Source organism: Aulonocara sp. 'chitande type north' Nkhata Bay, linkage group LG3, assembly GCF_057382095.1.
Source record: "Aulonocara sp. 'chitande type north' Nkhata Bay isolate Kocher_YH1m ecotype deep benthic linkage group LG3, A_spYH_male_GT1.1, whole genome shotgun sequence".
Classification (NCBI taxonomy): domain Eukaryota; kingdom Metazoa; phylum Chordata; class Actinopteri; order Cichliformes; family Cichlidae; genus Aulonocara; species Aulonocara sp. 'chitande type north' Nkhata Bay.
In genome coordinates this window covers 56,339,832-56,361,216 of record NC_141346.1, presented here as the reverse complement: position 1 = coordinate 56,361,216, position 21,385 = coordinate 56,339,832, and the positions used below count along the sequence as shown (strand labels likewise).

The following is a 21,385-nucleotide window of genomic DNA, read 5'->3' as shown; positions in this document are numbered from 1 at the left end:
AAAAAGAGTAATAGAAAATGCCAATCTGAATCCTACAGGCTGAGATGTAAGTGGCCTAAGATAAATGAGCATCTGAAACTCTACTTTGCATTTAGCTTCTTAATGATACTTTGAAAGGAAAGTACACTAGGCGACAGACATGTCTTCCTGTGCCTGGGAATCCCAGTAAATATCTAAAAATATCTCATTTGGGCTGATGAACAACATAGTGTAAGATTATTTAACATTAAAGTGCTAGCAAGAATTATTTATAAATCTCATCACTTAGCAGGTAGAAGACCCAAATAACATCCCACAAAAATTTGATTATTCAGGATATAATGAATACAGACACTGTAAATGGCTGGGTTATCAAGTCACTGGATAAGGTATTATAGTAATAGCTGCATGTCTGAGCTGTATAAGTAACCTTACCATAATACTGTTTTCTGCCCCCCCCCCCCCCCCCTTCCCTTTTTTTCCCCTTCCTTTCCCAAAACCTTTCCCCTTTGCCTTCCATACTCAATGCCCTCCACGTTTGGAGGTAGTGAAAGCGGTCGGAGTACCCCCAGCTTATCCACCTATTCCGATGGCAAATCTCCCTCATCTACTTCTACATACATGGCTGCTCCCCGGCATTTCCACATACCAGGTAGGCCATACAGGACTGCTTAGCTCACAGCTCAGCCTACAATTTTCACATCATACCGCTTTAAACAATAGGCCATCATTAACTGTAGCCATTATAGAATCCTGATCAAACTAAACTAAACTAAACTTGCTGTAATAATCTGTTGTGAACTTAGGTGCAGGTTAGATTAACTGCAGCAAAGTTAAAATCTCAGCCAGTGGAATTCACACACTTTGGGTGTCTAGTTTGTCTTATTCATTTATTTATTTATTTAGTTATATAAAATGAAATTAATTGATGCAATTTCTTTCCAGTAATTTGCACAGAAAAGCTTTTGACACTATTAAGAAGATCAAAGACATAGAGCTCAATTATTATTTGAACAAGTGTCAGTGTCTCTATTAAGCCAGTGGGTTCTTCTAAATGGCCCGAATCAGCTTGATGAATGCCACCAGTAAATAACTATGCCATCACAGCAGAGGAAAGTTTGTCTTTACCTGGACGGAAGGCTTTGAGGACCAGGCAATTGGTAACATTGGCAAGATTCTTCTTACTCATAAGAGAGACACTAATTATAATTTTCACAGGATTATTATGGTTTTTTCATGCAGACTATTTTAGCACATTACTTCTTTATGTTCTGTTAGGCTCTTGGACTTTAATTCACAGTGTTCTTACTGTTTACTAATTTCAGAATAACTGCACAGAAATAATCAAACAGCAGTGACACAAGAGCCCAACATTTGGAAAAGCAGTAACATTTTAACTGTGTTGTCTTCGCTGTTTCTCAAAGAGGGAAATGGAAAAATAATTCCCATTGTCAATTATACTGTCAGTCATGGAGAAGGGGGAAAAACCCCTCATGCTGGAAGCAAGTTATCCACTTCATGGCTTTCACAGTCATTGCTTTTATATGGATATTGTTTCAAATGCTGACAGGCACTGAAACAATCCAGAGAAATGACCAGCATCTGTTGTTTTATTGTGAGTCCTGTTTCTGCCGTGTCTTAATGTGTGACAGTCGTTACTAAGCATCTCCATCAGAGGCCTAGACAGGTTCACTGACACTAAGATGGATTAGATCAGCTTTAGGGGATAACACACAGTCCTCATCATTCTGCAGAGGTCCTTTATCGAGCACTGCAGTGTTTGCAACAATTCTTGAACAAACCTTCAACTTTGGGCTTATGTTTAATGTTTATGTTATTAATTTAGATGCCATTTTTTAATGATTTTATTTGACATTTTCTCAAATCTGCTAATACAAGTGGACTTTTTGATGCCAGAGGATTATGTGTGGCTGCTGATTTTAATCTTTTAGTATCATTCAATTGTTCTGCATCAAATGACCCGCCATTCCCAATAAATTTATGTGTTTTGAATATGTTGCATGAATTTAAAATTGCTGATTTATTTGAGGTGCCAAAATGAAAATGACAAATGACTTGTGTTGAATCAGCTTTCCTGTTCCCCCGTTTGCTTCTTAAATATATTTCATCCCGCAATAACTGCTAACTCATGCTTCTTTTTCTCCATTTTCTCTTTCTTTCTCTACCCTGCCCATGTTGGCTTCTTCCATTTTCTTTCTTCTGCTCTGTTCCCATCTTCAGAGACTATGGTCAAAGATAATATCTATAGAAAACCCCCCATCTACAAACAGCATGGTACAGTCCACTTCGTCCTTAACGCTTCTTTATCTGGTCTGGTCTCTGCACGATGTGTTGCATGCTGCCCGTCAGTCATGTCATTCATTCCAGTTCTCCTCCTTTATGTTCTAAGAACTGCGCTTGTCTAGAAGGCTCTATGGATCTACATGCATAGAACTGGTGTACTTCACCCAGAATCCATGATTGTTGAACAATTGGATGGTGGGCAATGCTATGGCAATTTAACAACAAAATATAATAATAATTTTAAAAAACCCTCAGTTTCTGATCAAACATTTTAGGTGTGAGTTACATGATGCTACCTACAGTATGACCCTTCTCTGAGAGCAGATGGCCTTGCTTTTACTAAAACCCAATCGGATATTCTGCAGTGTAAAGATGTGGATGACACGTCTCTTAGTTTAAAGGCTTACAGATGCAGAATATTGCAGTGGATCCCAGAGAATTCCTGTAATCCAAGCAGTGTGTCATGAACAGTGTTGGTCAAGTTACTTGAAAAAAGTAATCAGTAACTAATTACTGATTACTTCCCCAAAAAAGTAATCCCGTTACTTTACTGATTACTTATTTTCAAAAGTAATTAATTACTTAGTTACTTAGTTACTTTTTAAAAACACGATTTACAACCTGAAGAGGTGATAAAGCGATAGATCTTTCAGCCCAATTCTACTTTTTCTACATAACCCATCATACAAAATGTAATCAAATTGAAAAGTCTCCTTTTTTAAAACTTGTTTTATTAGTTTTAATCTTTTAACTTTATGCATCAAGCAAAAATTTAATTATATGCAACATTCTCTGACTTGAATAAATTAGTTTAACATTTAAACCTATTTTCTGCACATTCCAGCACATAAAATAAAATATTTTTTGTGTTTACACTCAGTCTTTCAAATAGATGCAAGTAAAACACAGCAGAAAATAAATAAAGTCAAAGACTCAGCAGTCCTGTTGCTCTATGTTCACCTGTAAAGCAGGAGTTGGGTAGGCGGAGGTTTACCCTGGTGCAGGTGTGCCGCAGCGGTCAGTGGAAGAATCCGCGAGTTTCTCTGTGAGTTTCCCATTACGTCATTGCGCACTCAGTGCTTGCTTGGAAGTTTAGGGGTTTTTTTCACTGTAAAAAGAAGTTTTCTTCCCACGCACGATGGACGCTAATGTTTTTGTCACTTTTTATGGAATCAAACTTAAGGTAAGGTCAGTACTTCCACGCTTTAAACGCTGCACCCTCATACTCTCTCCCACAATCGATATGTGATCCATTGTTGATCTGCACACAGCTGTTGTCACTAACAGCGCACTCGCTTACGTCACTGTCGTGAGACATTCTCGCAAAAAATCATGTTTTTAGTAACGCAGTAACGCAGCGTTCCTACGGGAAAGTAACGGTAATCTAATTACTGTTTTTGCAATAGTAATCCCTTACTTTACTCGTTACTTGAAAAAAGTAATCAGATTACAGTAACGCGTTACTGCCCATCTCTGGTCACGAACAATGCAGTTTGCATTTCATTGCAACACAACAGATAAAATTCCTGCTGAAATGTCAAACAAAAAATGAAATGTATGATTTAGGATAATTTATTATTCTGGATATTTACTGTTTAGTTTCTATATAGTTTGAATGCCTTTCTCCATTATTCTGTTACTTTTTGTTCCTTTAAGGAGAAACAAGTATTTAATGTACCTCTCTATGTTAGCCAGCGTTTCAGAATATGCTAACATGTTTGCCTAAAATTGCTTAAAAACTTCTATGACTTGTGTTCACTGTTAACGAAATCATTTACCGCAGGCTTTTGGGAACTATCCCATTTAATGATGGTACTGGCACCTAAAGGATAGAGTATGTTAAATACAGTGTTGGTCAAGTTACTTGAAAAAAGTGATTAGTTACTTTACTACTTATTTACTTACTTAGTTACTTTAAAAAAAAACCACTCTGAATAGGTAATAAAGCAAAAGACCTTTCAGCCCAATTCTACTTTCTCTACATAATCCATCATATATAACGGAGTCAAATAAAAAAATGTATTTTTAAAAATTGTTTTATTAGTTTTAATCTTTTAACTTTATGCACATTGCATTAAGAAAAAAATATAATCAACAGTCTTTGACTGGAAGAAATTAGTTTAACATTTAAACCTATTTTCTGCATATTACAACATATAAAATAAAATAATTTTTTATGTTTATACTCACTCTTTCAAATAGATGCAAGTAAAACACAGCAAAAAAATAAATCAATCAAAGAGTCCTGTCGCTCCTAAATCAATTTTCATCTGTTTAAATGGTAAAATGGTAAATGGCCTGCATTTGTATAGCGCTTTTCTAGTCCATAGGACCCCAAAGCGCTTTATACTACATTCAGTCATCCACCCATTCACACACACATTCACACACTGGCGATGGCAAGCTACATTGTAGCCACAGCTGCCCTGGGGCGCACTGACAGAGGCGAGGCTGCCGGACACAGGCGCCACCGGGCCCTCTGACCACCACCAGTAGGCAAACAGGGGGTTAGTATCTTGCCCAAGGATATTTGGCATGCAGCCAGGATGCAGCCTGGGATCGAACCACCGACCTTCTGATTAGTGGCTGACCTGCTCTGCCACCTGAGCTACAGCCACCCCGGCGGTGGCTGTTTAGCAGGAGTCTTGTCAGTGGGGGGATCCGGGGATTTCTCTCTGAATTTCACATTCCCGTGGCAGCGTGCTTGGTCCTCGCTCAGATTTGAAGTTTAATTTTTCGCTGTAGAAAGAGGTTTTCTTCCCACGCAGAGTGTACACTAATGTTTTTGTCACTTTTCACGAAATCAAACTCAAAGTAATATCAGTACTTCCACGCACTCCATTGTTGATCTGCGCACGTCTGTTACCACGGACGTTGCATGTTCGTGCATCATTGTCATGAGACACTCTCACAAACAAACTCACAGTTTAGTGACGCAGTAATGCAGCATGCTTAGGGGAAAGTAACAGTAGTAGTAATCCCTTACTTTACTCGTTACTTGAAAAAAGTAATTGGGTTACACGTTACTGCCCATCTCTGGTTAAATATCGGGGAGTCCCGATCAAACATATATACACATTTGCTAAATCAACATTGTTCAGTATATGTCAGGTTATCTCTCGTTTGGGGTCTGTAGGTAACATTGTTTCACAATGTTATATATATATTTTTTTTTACCAATTTTAGAAATACCCCTAATTTCAATATCTCACACAGTGAAACATTGATTATTCATCTTCCTAATCCAAACTATGTGGGAGTGGAGCTGTTTGGGATTTGGGCCCATGGGTGTTTTTTGCTCATCCTGTTCCTGCATGTGTGCACTCATTCCACCAGCTCATTGGTTGGTTTCATTGGTGATGCTGTAACTGTGTGTACACTGTGAATGGTCAGGCACATGAATCATGTTGTGTTAGTCTGTTCGGTTAGTATGGTGACGTGTCTCTGTGTGTCTCTACCCTAATCATTGTGTTGTGTACCTAAATTATATTTTTGGTCTACACTTCTAGTAACCCTAGACTATGTTGCATACTTTAAGAAATCTAGTCTAACTTCACAGGGTCACCCAAAATGCATGAACACGGGACTCCAAGGAGCTAATGTCACCACTACCACACAAGGATATCATCATCACTATCAACAAGTAACAGTGACATGTAAATCAACTGAGCTGGCTTTTGACAGCTAGATTGGAAGCATTCAAGCAGACATTAGATCACTGACAAAGTGTACTGTTTGCCAAAAAAAGAAAAACAACTTTACTGATCTCCTAACTGCCTTTAAACTTGTGATGTGTTTTAGCTTAAGTTCATTTTCAGTGGGCTACACCTACTTTGTGGGAATTGGATCCAGTTTTTTTAGGGCTCATCTCTAAAGTTTTAATGTTTTACACACTCTTGCGTATGAATTCACATAACATCATAATGTCAGTATGTCAGAAACATCACAAATAGCTCCACATGCTAATATGATAAGTTTACAACAAGGCTGTGACCAACACATTTTAAGATTTAGTTTCTCTTGGCCCCACAACCTGAAGATGTACATTAATTAACACTGCATTGGGCTATCAAGTGCCTATACTCCTGAAATTGTCTTGTGTTGCAATGCATTCTAATAAAACAGCTACTAGCCTGTTCCTCACTATGACCTCAGTCACACTGGCTTAGATACCATCTTTTATGGCCCTGCCAACCAAGATGAAATTTTATGAAAACACTAGCGCAGAGATAATAAGTGTGACGCAAATAATAAAAAGAGAATGTTTGCCTTTAGAGTAAAAGTTGTGCGTCACAGTTTTAACTTTTACTGCGAAGTTCTTTTGATTCTGGTTTGTGTTGCACCTGTTTTTGAGTCTCTAACAGCAGCCTCCACTAACTATTCTCCAATAGATATTTTTCCCAAGCAATCTGTGATTGCCAGGAGGTTGCCAATTGGTCCCAAGCCCTTTCTGACAGAGGTCATGTTGAAAGTTTTGCTATTCGGCGTTGCTTTTTTCAGAATTGTGAAATCGTTAACAGAGAGATTAAGGATAAGTATATAACAATACTATTACTTATAAGTAAAAGTAATAAAATAATGTTGCACTTTGTGTTTTGCTTCCAGATGACGGTTTATTTATTTCAGTATTAACTACAGGACTGGAAAATTTAATTCACCAAATACAAAGAGTTGATTCTTTAGAGGAAATTGTTGCCCTCGGCCATTGACACATAAATTTGAAGGCTGAAGTTTGGTTCTTGAGTAAGATAGATTGTCAAAGCAACATTACGATTCTCTTCTGGCACAGTAATGATTCACAGGAGAGTTCATGGTCATCTGTCATTTAGCAAACTGGTTATAAATGTAAAAGAAATGCTTTTGGGGGGTCAGATCTAGCCATTTCTATCTATCCTCATGAGACAAGGGATATACATACAGAGTTTTATGGTGACTAGACTTGTAGATGGTCAACAAGCCAATGTCCCACGGTGTACAGTGTAATCCTTTAGTTAAAGTATGAATTTTCTCCATTTTTGTAACATTGTGCTTGTGGAGCTCCCTGTGGATGCTCTCTGTGGCCGATGATGTCATGCAAAGGGGTCCAGGGATTACTATTGGTGTTAATAGTGCAGCACAAGGGAGCCGAGAGAGAGATAATCCAGCACAACTGTCACGTCATGTAACATCTGACTGTTTTACAGCTTCTAGAACATCTTGGCAGGATGGTGAGGATAGCAAGGTGGGTCTGTGTGTACAGTTTCTGTCTTTATCCGTCTTTCCATATCTGTCTCTCTTCAAGTCATTTTCTTAAACTTTACAAATGTTGTACATCCATTCACTAATTTACTAACTCATACTATGCCATCATCCATCACCTCTTTCCATCTTTCTGTCCTTTTCTCTCTGTCTCTTACTTTCTCCTTGTAGAGGACCAGTTGGATGATTTTGAAGAGTGAGATTGATGGTCAGATCGACATCGACCCCCGCAAATCAACCTGCAGTCTGCCCACTGACACTTCCCAACCTAGTGAGTATCTATTAACAAGCTAGATGCTGAACTAGAGCTGACATAAATGAAAATAATTGTCTTTGCTTTTTTTTTTAGATTTCCCTTACAATAAGTCTGCATCTTTACCTGGCTATGGAAGAAACGGCATCTACAAGGTGAGCAGACAGATTCTGATATAGAATGGCCATCAAGATGCACAATCTCAGATCTTTGGTAGATCAGCCAAAGATCTTATTTTAAAAGTGTCTAAGAAAGTCAGGTTTAATTTTTTAACAGGACCTGTGTTACTGAGACTTAGCACTGGAAACTCCGAACACTGAACAGTTAACGGTTGATGCCTAGCACCAAACCAATTCACATTTACAGATGAGATGTCCTCACCATAGTTTGGTGCTTCATTAACGCTACAGTCGCACTAGGGAAAACAGTGATTGGAGACTGGAGCATGACCAGAATTACTGTGGCAATGTGCAATACACTTGCAGTTTTGTTGCCTTTCAAGTGGTTACTTCGAAAATGGAGACCAGGTTTGTGACCACTCGCAGTCATTGCTGTCTTCAAAGCTATTTTTGTGCCTCAACATGGTGACTGGGATAAATCAGCAAAAATCACAAATATTTTACCGTCTGTTGCAAATTTCATGCACACAAATTCACATTAACTACTTACGCTCAGTGATCAGTGAAATTTTCACAGATCTGAAACAGAATTTCCTTCACAAATAGTGACAGTAACTGTGAAATGACAGACTTTGCTTGTATGTAGGAATACCAGCTGACTCAAGTCCCCTCTGGCAAAGAGAGGTAAAACAGACAAGCTGCGCTTACTCGCACAGAATGACTCAGATTAACTATAACGTGTTGGAATTCTGTTTGTGTTTTTAAATTAAAGCAGTAATTTTCAAAACCTTGTCAATGGTTCTGATACTGACTGCAGTCGGCTCAAGTCGGAGCATAGTTGTTTAGAGACAACTTGCCTTCTACCAGGCAACCTGGCAAACACTTCACATTGCAGTCACCACAACTACTTGTGATCAGTGACCAGATTTGAAAAAATGCATTCAAATCAGTACCAACAATGGCTCCTACTTGCAATGAAGTTGCCATCCTGTTTCTACTATAGTTTAATTGAGCAAATATAGAACAAATAGATGTCTGGATCTGACAGCTTTTGCCATTTAGACCACTAGCTGGTGCTGTTTCCCATTCAGGGTCTCCATTTCTATGTGATAACACCATGGCTCTATCAAACCAACACTTTCCAGCCTTGTATAGCCTCCCACTCACTACTAATCAACTCAGGAAACCTCAGAGTAGCATATAAACCATTTAAATGTTTTGCTCTACCTTAAAAATCAACCTCCCTTTCCCCACAGCTTTGGTATCAAATTTCACAGGGCCAGTCAGTACCATTCAGTCCACACAGGCAGTGCTCTGGTTTATTTAGGACTTTGGGGGTAGTCTATGAGCCACTGATGCAATATAGCTGCTCTCCCTCGGTGTTTGTTGATGGATAGAGGACAGGCAGACAAAACAGAACAGAAGAGGAAATGAAAGCTCAAGAGCCACAATAGAGTCATGGCAAACTATATTGGAACTATTTTTCACATGCTGAAATTATTGTTAACATGGTGGATCTAGTGTGCTACAAGTACAATCAAGTGAATGAGACTTACTATCATCGGCTGATTGGAGAGTTTAGTGGTGCACAGTGAGGCCAGATGTATAAAGAGACTTGGATGAGATGGTACGCTTGACACACTGCCTGCACAGAGTTATAAGAACAGAGAAAAAAATGCATGATGATTGCAGCTGGCAGGGTTAACAACAGTGCAAGTCTGACGAAGTTACCTCTGGTCCGAGCGTGGTGTCTTTAACATGCTGAGTGATGTTGAAGCAGTCTAACAGTAACAAAAATTCTGCAGAAAAGGGGGAGCTGTGAGAGTCAGTATGGACAATCCCCAAGGAGTGTAGAGGGACACAAGGGACAAAGAATCCGATTATTAAGTGATGATGTGACGAATCCTACTTCCGGGTCTAAAGTAGTCTGCGTTTAATATGGCTTTTGTGTTGTTAACATGTTTAATGTTTTGTATTTTCTTCTATTTAATCTCAAAAAGCTCCTAAAAACAGTCAGTGATCACCGTTGACCTCCCTCGGCTTTTATTACCACTAATCATTTATTTAAGCTCAGTTTTTAAAACCTTAGGATGTAACTACAGCCCAGCCCATGCAGCAGTATATGAATGACTAACCTCGTATTGTGGATGGATTATCTCAGTTGTTCTCCTTGCTGAAGTTTGGTCCTTTTACAGCATCCTGCCATGCGATTACATTTGTTCCTGACCACCGAGAACACTCACGTTAACTTTTATCGAGTGGAAAAAAAGTTAGCTTGTTCATATTATGCTAACATAGCTGTGTCGCTAGCGGTCACGTAGCACATCATTATATACCAGCTAGCCAAACTTCAGTAACCCTACAAACGTCACTGCTGTTTAGTTTTCTGTCTTCATTTATGTTGGAAGTGATAAGAAAGCTGTACGTTTTAATTTGTTTCCAAAACCCCGCAGTCAGGACATGCGATATTGTATTTAGATGGAAGCTAGCGAGCTAACTTCCTGCTAACTTCTAACTCCGTTAAATGTCATAAATTCCGTTTTCATGGATGCCTGGATGTTAAACTCAGTTGTTACACCTGGTAGAGCAGAACGCTGATCATTTTATTAAAGATGAAAGACTTTAGACAGTGTTTTAACTCTCAGTAATGCCACAGTGATCATTTGATATATGGACCTGCAGCAGAGTTTAGGCCCAGACACGGCTAGTGACGTCAGACTGAACGATCGGATAGCTCAGAAATAAAGGTAGTTGAGGCTCTTGGGGATGGTAAACCTGAACTACCTGCAGTTGCATAAACAGCCAATCATAGTAATAACACCATTAACACAGACTAGTGACCCCAGGATCACAGAATGGCAATGAAGTTTGTTCTGATGATGATATCGTCTTGTTGGTAGAGAACAGCTGGGATACAATGCTCACTGTACACAAACCTCTCTCGGGAACATAATGCACATAGAAGAGGTGACACATAAGTAGGAAAGATTTCACGATATCAAAGCATTCAGGAGAGAGGATAGGAATTCCAATACTGAATATTTAATAGTTACCTGTCATACTCTAATCATCTTTGACAGACCATAGTAAGCTAAGCATCCAAGGAGTTTCAATATCCTGGCAAGATAGAAGCATCTTGGCATCTGCACGTTGCATTATGGGAATATAGCTTTTATATTCCTCTGTAGAGTTTTTTATGAGACAAAAGACTGATCTTTAACTAAGCTACATGCCAAATATTATGTGGACACTACTTATGTAGCTAAATAGATCTGACTTGTTGAGGAATGAACTTGAGACCTGGAGAGGTTGACCTTTGATGTCTGGTACCAAGGGAGCTAATAGTGATAGATTAGGCGTCTTACGGCACATCCCAATGAGATCAGGATGGGAACCTTTAGAGGCTGAGTAAATGCTTGGGCTGCTTGTCTCTTTCCTTGGACCATAATTCCTAAATGATAGTTTTAAGACTTTGTGCTTTGGAGCGAGTCTCAATTGGTCATTTTAGGAACTGCCAGATACTTCAAGAAATACTGTCTTGGCTTGATTTCTCAGATGTTTAGGCTGACTCTTGGTTTAGTTACAGACACCAAGAAATTCTCTGTACACTGTATATTAGTTTTCTAGCTACCATACCATATTTTTCCACTTTGCAAGCATGATGGTAGGGCATATATTGCATTTCATGTTGTTGCATGGAGACAAATTTAACATGGAACCATTAGCTTCCTGGCAGGCAAGATAGCTAATTAACTAGTTACTTGTGTCAGATGTTAGATGGTGTGGTCTGCCCTTAGCTTGTGTGTTGCAGGGCTACTACAGTGAGATAGACAACCATTCACACTCACATTTCACACCAGTTACCACTTATGTGTATATCGTATATCAATATCCCTGCCAGTTCAGCTCCATGAATACCGATTTATTTTCAAAAATTATTTTTCTTATTTTAAAGAATAGTATTTGTTTTTCACTAGTTTTAACACTAGAAAATGGATTACTGGACAAACAGCAGAGACTTTACAATATCGGTCCCTCCTTGTCTCATCAGTTGGCTTTCAGTCTCTCTGAGCAATGTAATCCAAACTCCCTATCAGACGTGTCACATCCACTTCCCGTTGCTAACTCTGAAAGAATGTGAGCAAATCAAGGGCAACAGCTTTTACTAAAAGGCTTTCAGATGAACCCTTGCTTTGATAAAGAGCAGCAGTGTTCTTGGCGGAATGACACAGAATATCTGAATTATGGTCTAACTCTGTGTTTGTTTAATGTGTGTGTGCCCGCAGGCTGCTGAGATGATGGAGGATGAAGTGGACCCAGACTCCCAGAGCTGGGGAGGCATGAGAGGTGAGAGCGGACATGTATCTTCAGTTCTCATCAAGTTTTTAAAGGTTTTATCAGCAAAACACTCATATACAGCATAGCACATTACACCCAGTGCAGTCTATAGTGTCTTTTTTAACCATGCACGATCATATACCAACCAAGACTACCATACTGGAAGGGGTTAGTAGTATGACAGTTCTCTCACCTTTCTCACCTTACTCATTCTGACCAGGCTACAGCTCAACATCCTCTTTACAGTCTAGGGCTAGCTTAGCATCAGCATGGAAAATACCAAGGTGTCTCTTGGTCTCTGTTGGTATTCTCAGTCTGTTCATTAACACGTTTAATATGCTTTCTATCCTCTAAGTTTGGGGAACCACATAAATTATCTGAGTTTTGCTTGAGAAAAACAACCAGCGAGTCATCCTGGCAAATTTATGAAAATTTATTTTCCCTGTTTTTGACAGTTAATAACATCTGAGTGAAGCTGAAACTTGCTATTTTAACTTTGAGGACTAATTTAGAAATAAATTCAAAATCTTCTTTCCTGTAAAGCGTGCATTCATTAACTTGTAAATCTGCTTTTGAATACAGCCTGGCTTTGGGAATTTAAAAACTTTTTAAATAAAGGTGTTAAGGAAGTGTCATCTGATTACTAGATGATTCACCTAAAATAGAATTTCGGTATTGTAGTTGTTCTCTTACATGAGAACAGCATGTAGGTGGATACAGTGGACGTGGGGGTTGTTGGGAGCCTATCCCATCCTCCATAGGGCAAGAGGCAGGTCACACCCTGAACAGGGTCTGTTGCAGGGCTAATACAGACAGCCAGACAATCACTATTCACAAGTTAACCAATTAACCTAACCCCACTAAATGCGCGTTATCTGATTGTTTTAAATGCAGTTTTCACGTTGCTAATTCACTGTTGCAAAATCTCACAGGCTCCATCCCCAAAAACTGAATGTTTCCTTCTAAAAAATATTAGCCAAGCTATAAAATGACACTAAATGGACCATATCATCTTTCTATGAGTCAGATCAAGGTTATTTTTACAATGCCCGATAACATTACATATATGTTGCGATCAAGCATGCAGAGCCCTGTTGCTTTGGCTCCAGATCAGTTACAAGAAGTAAGAGCGAGGAAGGATGATGTCATTTTTCCAGCTCGAAAAATTAGCGCTGTGTGTTTACCAGTGCGTGCGTGTACGGTCTTGGCTGTATCTGAGGCAAAGATTGAGTTGAAAGTATTCCAACCTCATAACAGTCTGTGTGTGTGAGCAGAGCGACCATTTCTAATGCTTTTTGACGCCTTTGAAACCCAATATTTTTGAAGAGATTTGGGTTTGCAAGTGTAATTTATTTTTAAGCTCACTTATGCTAGCTTTTATAATAGCTCTGAATTCAAATAAAAGATAACTGTTCCACCAGAGTAATTTCTTCTGTCTCTGTCTTTTCCCTCCTCAGAGTACAAGGTAAGAGTTTGCTCCCACTTTGCAAATATACTTTCATATTCTTGGCAGCACTGTTAGGACATTGGATTATAATTGTATTCCCTAATAAATCTCCCACAATGCTTACTTTGTGTTGCCAGGTCTACCCTTATGAAATGCTGGCAGTGACGCATAGAGTGAAAGTGAAGCTTCCCAGAGATGTAGACCGCACCAGACTGGAGGTGAGCTCTAATCTTACTTTCCCCTCTGTTGTTTCCCTCCTTCTATCCGTAGGTCGTTAACAAACCTGAGAAAATATGAAATTTTGGCTTACAGAATTTTGTCAAGTCAAGAATTTGTGGTTTGGGTAGGAGCTAGGCAGCTCAGCCAATGGGATAAAAGTATCAGCAAAAGCTTATAGAGGTGCCATCTTCAATCACTTAAGTGGTGAATAAACAATAAATAAACTATTTTGGGATTTCTCTTAGTATACACATTGTATGCTAAAATACAAAAGGCGCTTAGAAGTGAAGTGAAGTAAAATGTAACTTACGGTAAATGAAGTGTGTGTATTTGCTATCAGGATACATAATTGTATTTATTTACTTCTTTGGAGTCCGAGTCATGATCAATAATTACCTAAATCCTAGCTTCAAACACTCACACTAACCCTCTTTTAGACAACCAAAAACTACTCTTTTGGAAAAAAAAATATGTGTAGATTTTGATTTGTGTCCATTAGAATGATAGGGATGAAGATTAGAGTCTTTATCAGTGATGATATAGACCTCAGAGAGTAAAACTGTTCTCCAAGACAAAGTAAGTAATCGTTGTAATTGACACAGAAGAAAAACTAGTTATACTTTTTCTAAAATAGTAATTTTTTGCTTTTCTCTAAAACATACGGTTAGGGCTGGGCACATCACCAGCGATGACTTTTAGAAACAGGTTAAGGTCTTGTTTTATATACAGTCTATGTCTGCAGACAGAAATCTGTGAAATAGTGGAATATATGGATATATGCCTCTTTCTTGATTTTTTTTTTTTAAACATCAACCTATATTTTTTTTATTTTTGGTAACTAGGAAGCAGAACACTACTACAGAGACACATAAAGACTGATGAATTAAACAAATGAATCTTTGAAACAAACATGCCATGCCTGTCATTAACACTCTGCCAAAGCCAGAGCCAGTATGGCTGAGAAAAAGACGAATGACATGCACAGTCCGACCTTGATTTTGTGGCTGCTGATAGGTTTTAAAATCTGGTGAAAAATCAGAAACCAGAGGAGACAGATCTGCAACATCGCAGTAGTTTAATTTAATTTGGTGCCAGGTCACAGCAAGTTTAACACACATATATGTCCTATAACTATAATAAAGAAATAAAGTGAAATTGGACTTAATGTCCCAGAATAACCAATTTCCTGCTGCTGTTATTATTACACAACCCATTTAAAGATTCAAAACTTTCATTAAGTTTGAGCAGCTGAAAAAAATGAACTGTTTTTGTCTCTAAAATAACCCATTTTAAAAAAATCCAATTGTGGTTTGTGTTGGGGTTCAGAGCTCATGTTTTGCAGTCCTCGGAAGAGAGGTTTTGTCTAAAAAACATCCTCTGAAACATTTCAGTCTTCAGTAACCCCACTATGAGAGTTCACTGTGAGGCTTTCAGTTAACAGAAATATTGTCCCAAGTGGAGTCTGACCATATTGAGGTTACTGAGGATACTCAAGAGATTCCCTCTGTGGTTGGAAATACCAGACTGGAGTCCTATTGTCAAAAGTGTGTGCAGAAGAGAAACTGTTTGACCTGCGTTTTACCCACCACTGATCTTGATCCTTGGCCCCAAACTGTTTTAGGTTTAGCCATACTAATCAGCAGCTAAAAAGTCAATTTTTATATGATGGAAACATATAAAAGTGAAAAGGGAAAAAAAACAAAGAAAACTATTCTTATGCACGTTTAAACCATACACTGCCTGTAAAATGTGTCTTTTCGGCTAGTCTCTCTTGAAGCTTGGGTTGCTATATTAAGTACCTTTTACTATTATTGTAGCCAAATATTTAAAGTATTTTCCATTTATTTATTTCTGAAAATACAGAGAATCATTGTAAAGAATATTAATGTTCTTTCTTTAACCTCCTAAGACCCGAACTCTTCCACGACATGCATTATTAATTTCTCTGTGATATTTGGGCTGATTGGGGCCCGATGAATGTAAAAACAAAGAATTACCAGATTTTTTTTTTTTTACCTTATTTTTGTTTTTAAGAAAAATAAGAGCCACATATGAGGATATTCATCTAAAATGTTCATTAAACAGTAGCACTACAATGTCCTCGTAAGTAGATATCAGGCCCGTGTAGAGCAAAATTGAGTATTTTAGTCTAAATAACCCAAAATGTGATGTCCACATATGTGGACGCCAGGTCCTAGGAGGTTAAATATATTTAACAAAAATATTGCACATAATTAAAGGCTCAAACTCACATCAATAAGCCTGTTGTGATTAGGTCAATTAAGCTACCTGACCCATGCAACACCTCAAACTGACAGGTTTTTAATTGCTTTAAATTTATTTTGATTTAATTTAACTTTGCTTGTAGTCTTAATGAAAAGTAAAAGATGTAAGTACACACCGCATGTAGTTCTTGTGCCACGGAAAAATGTAAATTTAGGAGCACAAACTGAAGTCCAGGCTATATAAAAATTATAGAAATGCAAGAAAAAAGAGTTCCAAGTCTTTGAAATAGTAAATAAATGGATAGTAGCACTTTTCCATTTGGGCACTCAAAGCTAATTCACCCACACATTCATGCAAGTAATTTTTTTTTTATGCCTAAGCACTCATAACTGAAGAATGCAGACTGGAGGAGCTGGGGGATCGAGCCACTGACCTTCCAAATAGCAGACGACTCACTTCACCTCCTAAGCCAAAGCCAACCCCAAATAGGCCTCCAGATATATTTGCTCATGTATTATCTGGATAAACACTGATGACTCTGTTATTTAGCTAGTGTGTGACCCTCTGTAAGGATGCCCGTTAAAGTGTAAACCCGCACAGTTAGGTCCATGTTGGAGTGGCTATAGCCCAGGAGGTAGGTCAGCCAGTAATTGGAAGGTGTCTGGTTTGATCTCATGCTGCTCCAGTATAAATGCCAGAGTATCCTTGGGCAGAGAGTGTAGTCCTATACACCTCAGAATAATCTGGCTACTTCTATCAGCAGTCATGTCATCAATACATACTATTTCCTGGTTCCATTGGCAGCTATACATGGCTATGCCATAACCTCCACTGTGTTTGACAGATCACGTGGTATGTTTCAGATCATGAGCTGTTTCTCTCTTTTCTTCATGTTTTCTAAAAACCAAAGTTTTTGCAGCCTCTCTGAGAGGTGGAATTTGGTTTTTTCACCAAAAGATAACTTCCATCTCTTTCATCATAATCATTTCTTTGGACCTCATACTGACATTTCAGCAAAAAGCTACAAAATACAATTCTCATCATAATCTCCAGATTATACGATCTTGTTATACAATTACAAGGAAATAGGCCTCACTTGGCCATTAAACTACTTGCAGTTGTCCAGCTACTCTTGAGCCTCTGGAAATGGGGGAATGTGTATAAAATGGCTGTAATTTTGAAACAGTTGAAGCAAAACTTGTGTTAAAGTTGTTGAATTAAAGCTGAAAGTCTTTGGATTCAACCTCTTTAGCAGAATACCATTCAGTGATGTCACACCAGGTGTTTTGCTACTGACAGCTAACAGAAAACATGTTGTGTAACATACTGAATGGCATGAGTCATTGGTTTTACAGTTACACACTGTGATATGAAATGGGGAAGAGTATCCTCCTTTTTCATACCACCAGTGTCATTATCCTGTCAATTTGGCAGGTGAAAAATTTAAGGCACCTGAACATTTTTACCTCGGGGTGAAAACCAAACCTTCTGTTTGCTGATATAAACCAGGGGATTGGCTGTTTCACAGAAATAGCTTTACCTAGCTCTTGATAGTTGGCGATCGTGGTTCAAGAGTTGGGAGTTCGCCTTGTAATCGGAAGATTGCCGGTTCGAGCTCAGCTAGGACAGTCTCGGTCATTGTGTCCTTGGGCAAGACACTTGGCGCCAGTGTCCGGCAGCCTCGCCTCTGTCAGTGCGCCCCAGGGTGGCTGTGGCTACAATGTAGCTTGCCAGTGGGTGGATGACTGGTTGTGTAAAGCGTTTTGGGGTCCTTAGGGACTAGAAAAGCGCTATACAAATACAGGCCATTTACCGTTTGATCACAAAAAACACACACCTGCAGTGCACAGTGCAGGAAACATTTTATATTAAAGCTACCTACGCTCTGTTTCTGGGTTTAAATCAATGCCATGCAAGTTTTTGTTACGCTTTTTTTGTGTCTGTTTTTTAGAGAGAACTTAGTGAGTGTTGGCAACATGAGGTTTTAGGATAGGAGTTTTGGTTGGAAGAACTTATAAGGGATAAAATTCAAAATACTGTATTAAACATCAAGACAGAAGGCAATATTATGCCTGTTTACTGTGTGTGCACAACACAGACATGTCAGGATGTCCATCTAATATATGCGTCCAGGCTTAGACATGAAGCTGATACAGATTAATAAAAATTATGCTGGCCAAGATCCACAGATAGTACTGCTTCAGTTAGAAATTAATTTATTGTTCTATTGATTAATCAGTTTGAGCAGCTCAATGGCAGCACATTGCATAGCTTGCACTGCTGTGAAGGCACCCTTAATTCTGAATGATACATGTGTTCAAGCAACACAGGTTACTCTATTTTTTGCAGGAAGTGAAAAAAGGTCATCATGGGAGTCACCCAACAGCCTACACCTATTACAGCATAACTAAGGAAGGATTCAGGGTCACCTGATCCAGCCCTAACTATATGCTTTAGCAAAAAGGAAAGTTTGAAGCCTAATTTTAAAAGTAGAGAGGGTGTCTGTTTACTGGATCCCAACTGGAAGCTAGTTTCACTGAAGAGAGACCTGAAAGCAGAAGACTCTGCGTCCCATTCTACTTTTAGATATCCTTTGAACCACAATTCTGCAGTCTGAGAATGAATGATCGATACTATAAGGTCTTTAAGATAAGATGATTATTCTCATTATTCAAGACTTTTTATGTGATTTTAACCTTCTAAGACCCGAACTCTTCCATGGCATGCATTATTAATTTCTCTTTGATATTTGGGCTGATTGGGACCTGTTGAATGTAAAAACAACGAATTACCAGATTTTTTTTTTTTACCTAAATTTTGTTTCTACGAAAAATCAGAGCCACATATGAGGATATTCATTCAAAATTTCAATAGAACAGTAGCAGTATAGTGTCCGCATAAGTGGATATTAGGCCCCTGTAGAGAAAGGTTAAGTATTTTGGTCTAAATAACCCAAAATGTGATGTCCACACAGCCTAGAATACACTAGGCTAGAAGTAATATATGCATGAACTAGTTTTTCAGTATCGTTCTGAAAGAAAAAGTTTATAATTTTAGAGAAAGTGTGCAAATGGAAGAAAACTGTTGATGAAAAACAAATATATGACAACTATTTTGCTGAGTTTAAAGATCTTTATGGTACAAAATAAATAAAAGTACAGTTGTGGTCAATATGTCTGAACATCTTGCCACCCACTTTGCTTCTTTATCATTAAAACGCCAACCACCACCAGTGTTTCCTTTGGTTATAAGGTTCACAAGAAGCTGCTGGTATTACTGTTGTCCACTTAAATAACAATGTTTTTTCTGCCACAATTTCCTAATCCAGAGACATCTATCTCCAGAGGACTTTCACCAAGTGTTCGGCATGACCCTGGAGCAGTTTGACCGCCTGGCTCTCTGGAAGAAGAATGACATGAAGAAGAAGGCACGCCTTTTTTAGACAGAAAAACAATGCTAAACAAAATCTCAAAAAGTATCGGGAAGAAAACAAAATACAAAAAAAAGCCCCATCGGAAATATCTATATATGCACCACCGTGATACTCCTTCTTCCTACTCTCCACCTCTAAAACGCCATGCCTGTGAAGCCACAGAGGAACCCTGCGAGGGCACAGTTTCACAAAGCTGCGGCGGGCATCTATAGCTTTTTGTATGCAGTGTGGTCCAAATGTTTGACTGACAACCTTATGGAGATTGAGGAGCTGTGTTTGCATGGCCTGTGCTGATGCTCCTTGCCTCCTATGTGGTTTTTGCATCGACCCCTGACCCTCCCATATGCCAGTGCTTTCATACTCCATAAAAAAACAACAGCTTTTTCCAATTCTCATGCAGGCCTTCCTCCAGGTTTCTGTGGTTTGGAATGTTTTATGTGCACCTTCTTTTAATCTCAGTATTGACTTGTTTCTGTTTCTGTACAGAGTTTGTTTTCTCTTTGTGAGGTTTTGCCATCTTGTCTCTTTCTACATATCACCTGTTTGCTGCGCTGCCTTTTCTCTCTTGCTGTGTCTGCTCCTTGCAATAGGTTACTGTTACATATTCAAGACAGTTCATTTTTACACCCTTGCCATTACATTAGGACAGTGAAGAGACTGTAGACATTCACTGTTCAAGCATGTCAAGGTCAAAGACAGGGATAAAAAAAAACAAAAAATATGTGATGTTTTACTTCAAAACTGTCAAAAACCACCTCATCATCTTTTGTTTTTGGTTTTCCTTCTTGTTCTATTCAATCAGAGAAGTTGGCTACATAGTTTTGATATGCGTGCTCTGGTACATTTGAATGTGGCTCCATATCTCACGCAAGCCTCTCATAAATCAGCCCAGATAGAGTAGCCAGGGGCTGGATAGCAGCCACAACTCTGAATCACAGTCAGCGAGAGGAAGAAAAGGAGGGGTAGAATACAGAAGGTTTCAGGGTGTACAAACATGTCAAACATGCTGCATTGCTAGGGTGACGTGCACTCACATGAAAAAAACAAAACAAATACAATTATTTTTATAAGCTATTTTTGACTTCTGAAAAGGATCATTAAACCAGTCAGGAGGATGCAGCTGAGAGAATCATCTTTTTTCTTTTTTCTTTTTTTTTGAACAAAATAAATCCTTGCAGACTAAGCTTCACATAACTGCAGCAGACGTAAGCTGAACAAGAGAGGTTTTGTTTGATTTTAAAGTCAATACTCTAACTGTATTATATCTTCTCAGCTAGAGAGTTAACTCTTTGTATGTTTGTTGTTTGAAAGTATTGTTGCGTACAGTAATAAAGCTATACATTCAAGCTTTGCTCGACTTTCTGGACCGTAAATCGATCAACTTGCCAACTAACATACTGTAACATGTATGTAAACATATACTGGATATATATCAGATTTATCTGTCTGCCATGGTGTATAACTCTTAAGGCATGCATGAGGATGGGAAATGGGGTTTGTCAACTGACCTGATATAAGAAATGAATGACAACATTATCATAAATGTGTTTTGAGTGATTGATTCTTTTCTGGTCAAATGAAGTGCCCAGCTCAGCTCCTTACATTAGCTTGTGTTAGGTATTTATTTAATTGCAATACCGGGGAAGGGATTTTATTTTTGAAATCTTGAGTGTTGTGTCAGGGAAGAGTGCTTTTGAAGAGAAACATATCAAATTTTGAGTTTAATCTGAGTGTCAAATGTTGCTCATGTAAGTAACACACTAACTGTTGTCATGCATTGCCATGTCTTCTTTCTAATATTCATCTGCTATTAAAGTGCTTTATCCAAA

The 21,385-nt window shown here is 38.5% G+C and overlaps 1 protein-coding gene across 16 annotated transcripts in view; it reads left to right on the top strand.

Moving 5' to 3' along the window:
• ablim2 (actin binding LIM protein family, member 2) overlaps positions 1–21,385 on the top strand; it is a 94,543-nt gene extending 73,158 nt beyond the window's left edge. For 13 of the 16 annotated variants that reach the window (XR_015128239.1, XR_015128243.1, XR_015128241.1 and 10 more), the window contains 8 exons: positions 524–631; positions 2,221–2,274; positions 7,467–7,504; positions 7,693–7,792; positions 7,871–7,929; positions 12,180–12,240; positions 13,689–13,896; positions 19,452–21,385. Coding sequence is in view for 1 of the 16 variants with exons in the window: in XM_086285305.1 (XP_086141431.1) it covers positions 524–631; positions 2,221–2,274; positions 7,467–7,504; positions 7,693–7,792; positions 7,871–7,929; positions 12,180–12,240; positions 13,689–13,696; positions 13,816–13,896; positions 19,452–19,565 (623 nt within the window). In the remaining 15 variants the exon portion in view is untranslated. The remainder of the gene's footprint in view (positions 1–523; positions 632–2,220; positions 2,275–7,466; positions 7,505–7,692; positions 7,793–7,870; positions 7,930–12,179; positions 12,241–13,688; positions 13,897–19,451) is intronic. The other 3 variants (XR_015128246.1, XR_015128250.1, XM_086285305.1) reach the window with 2 other exon arrangements.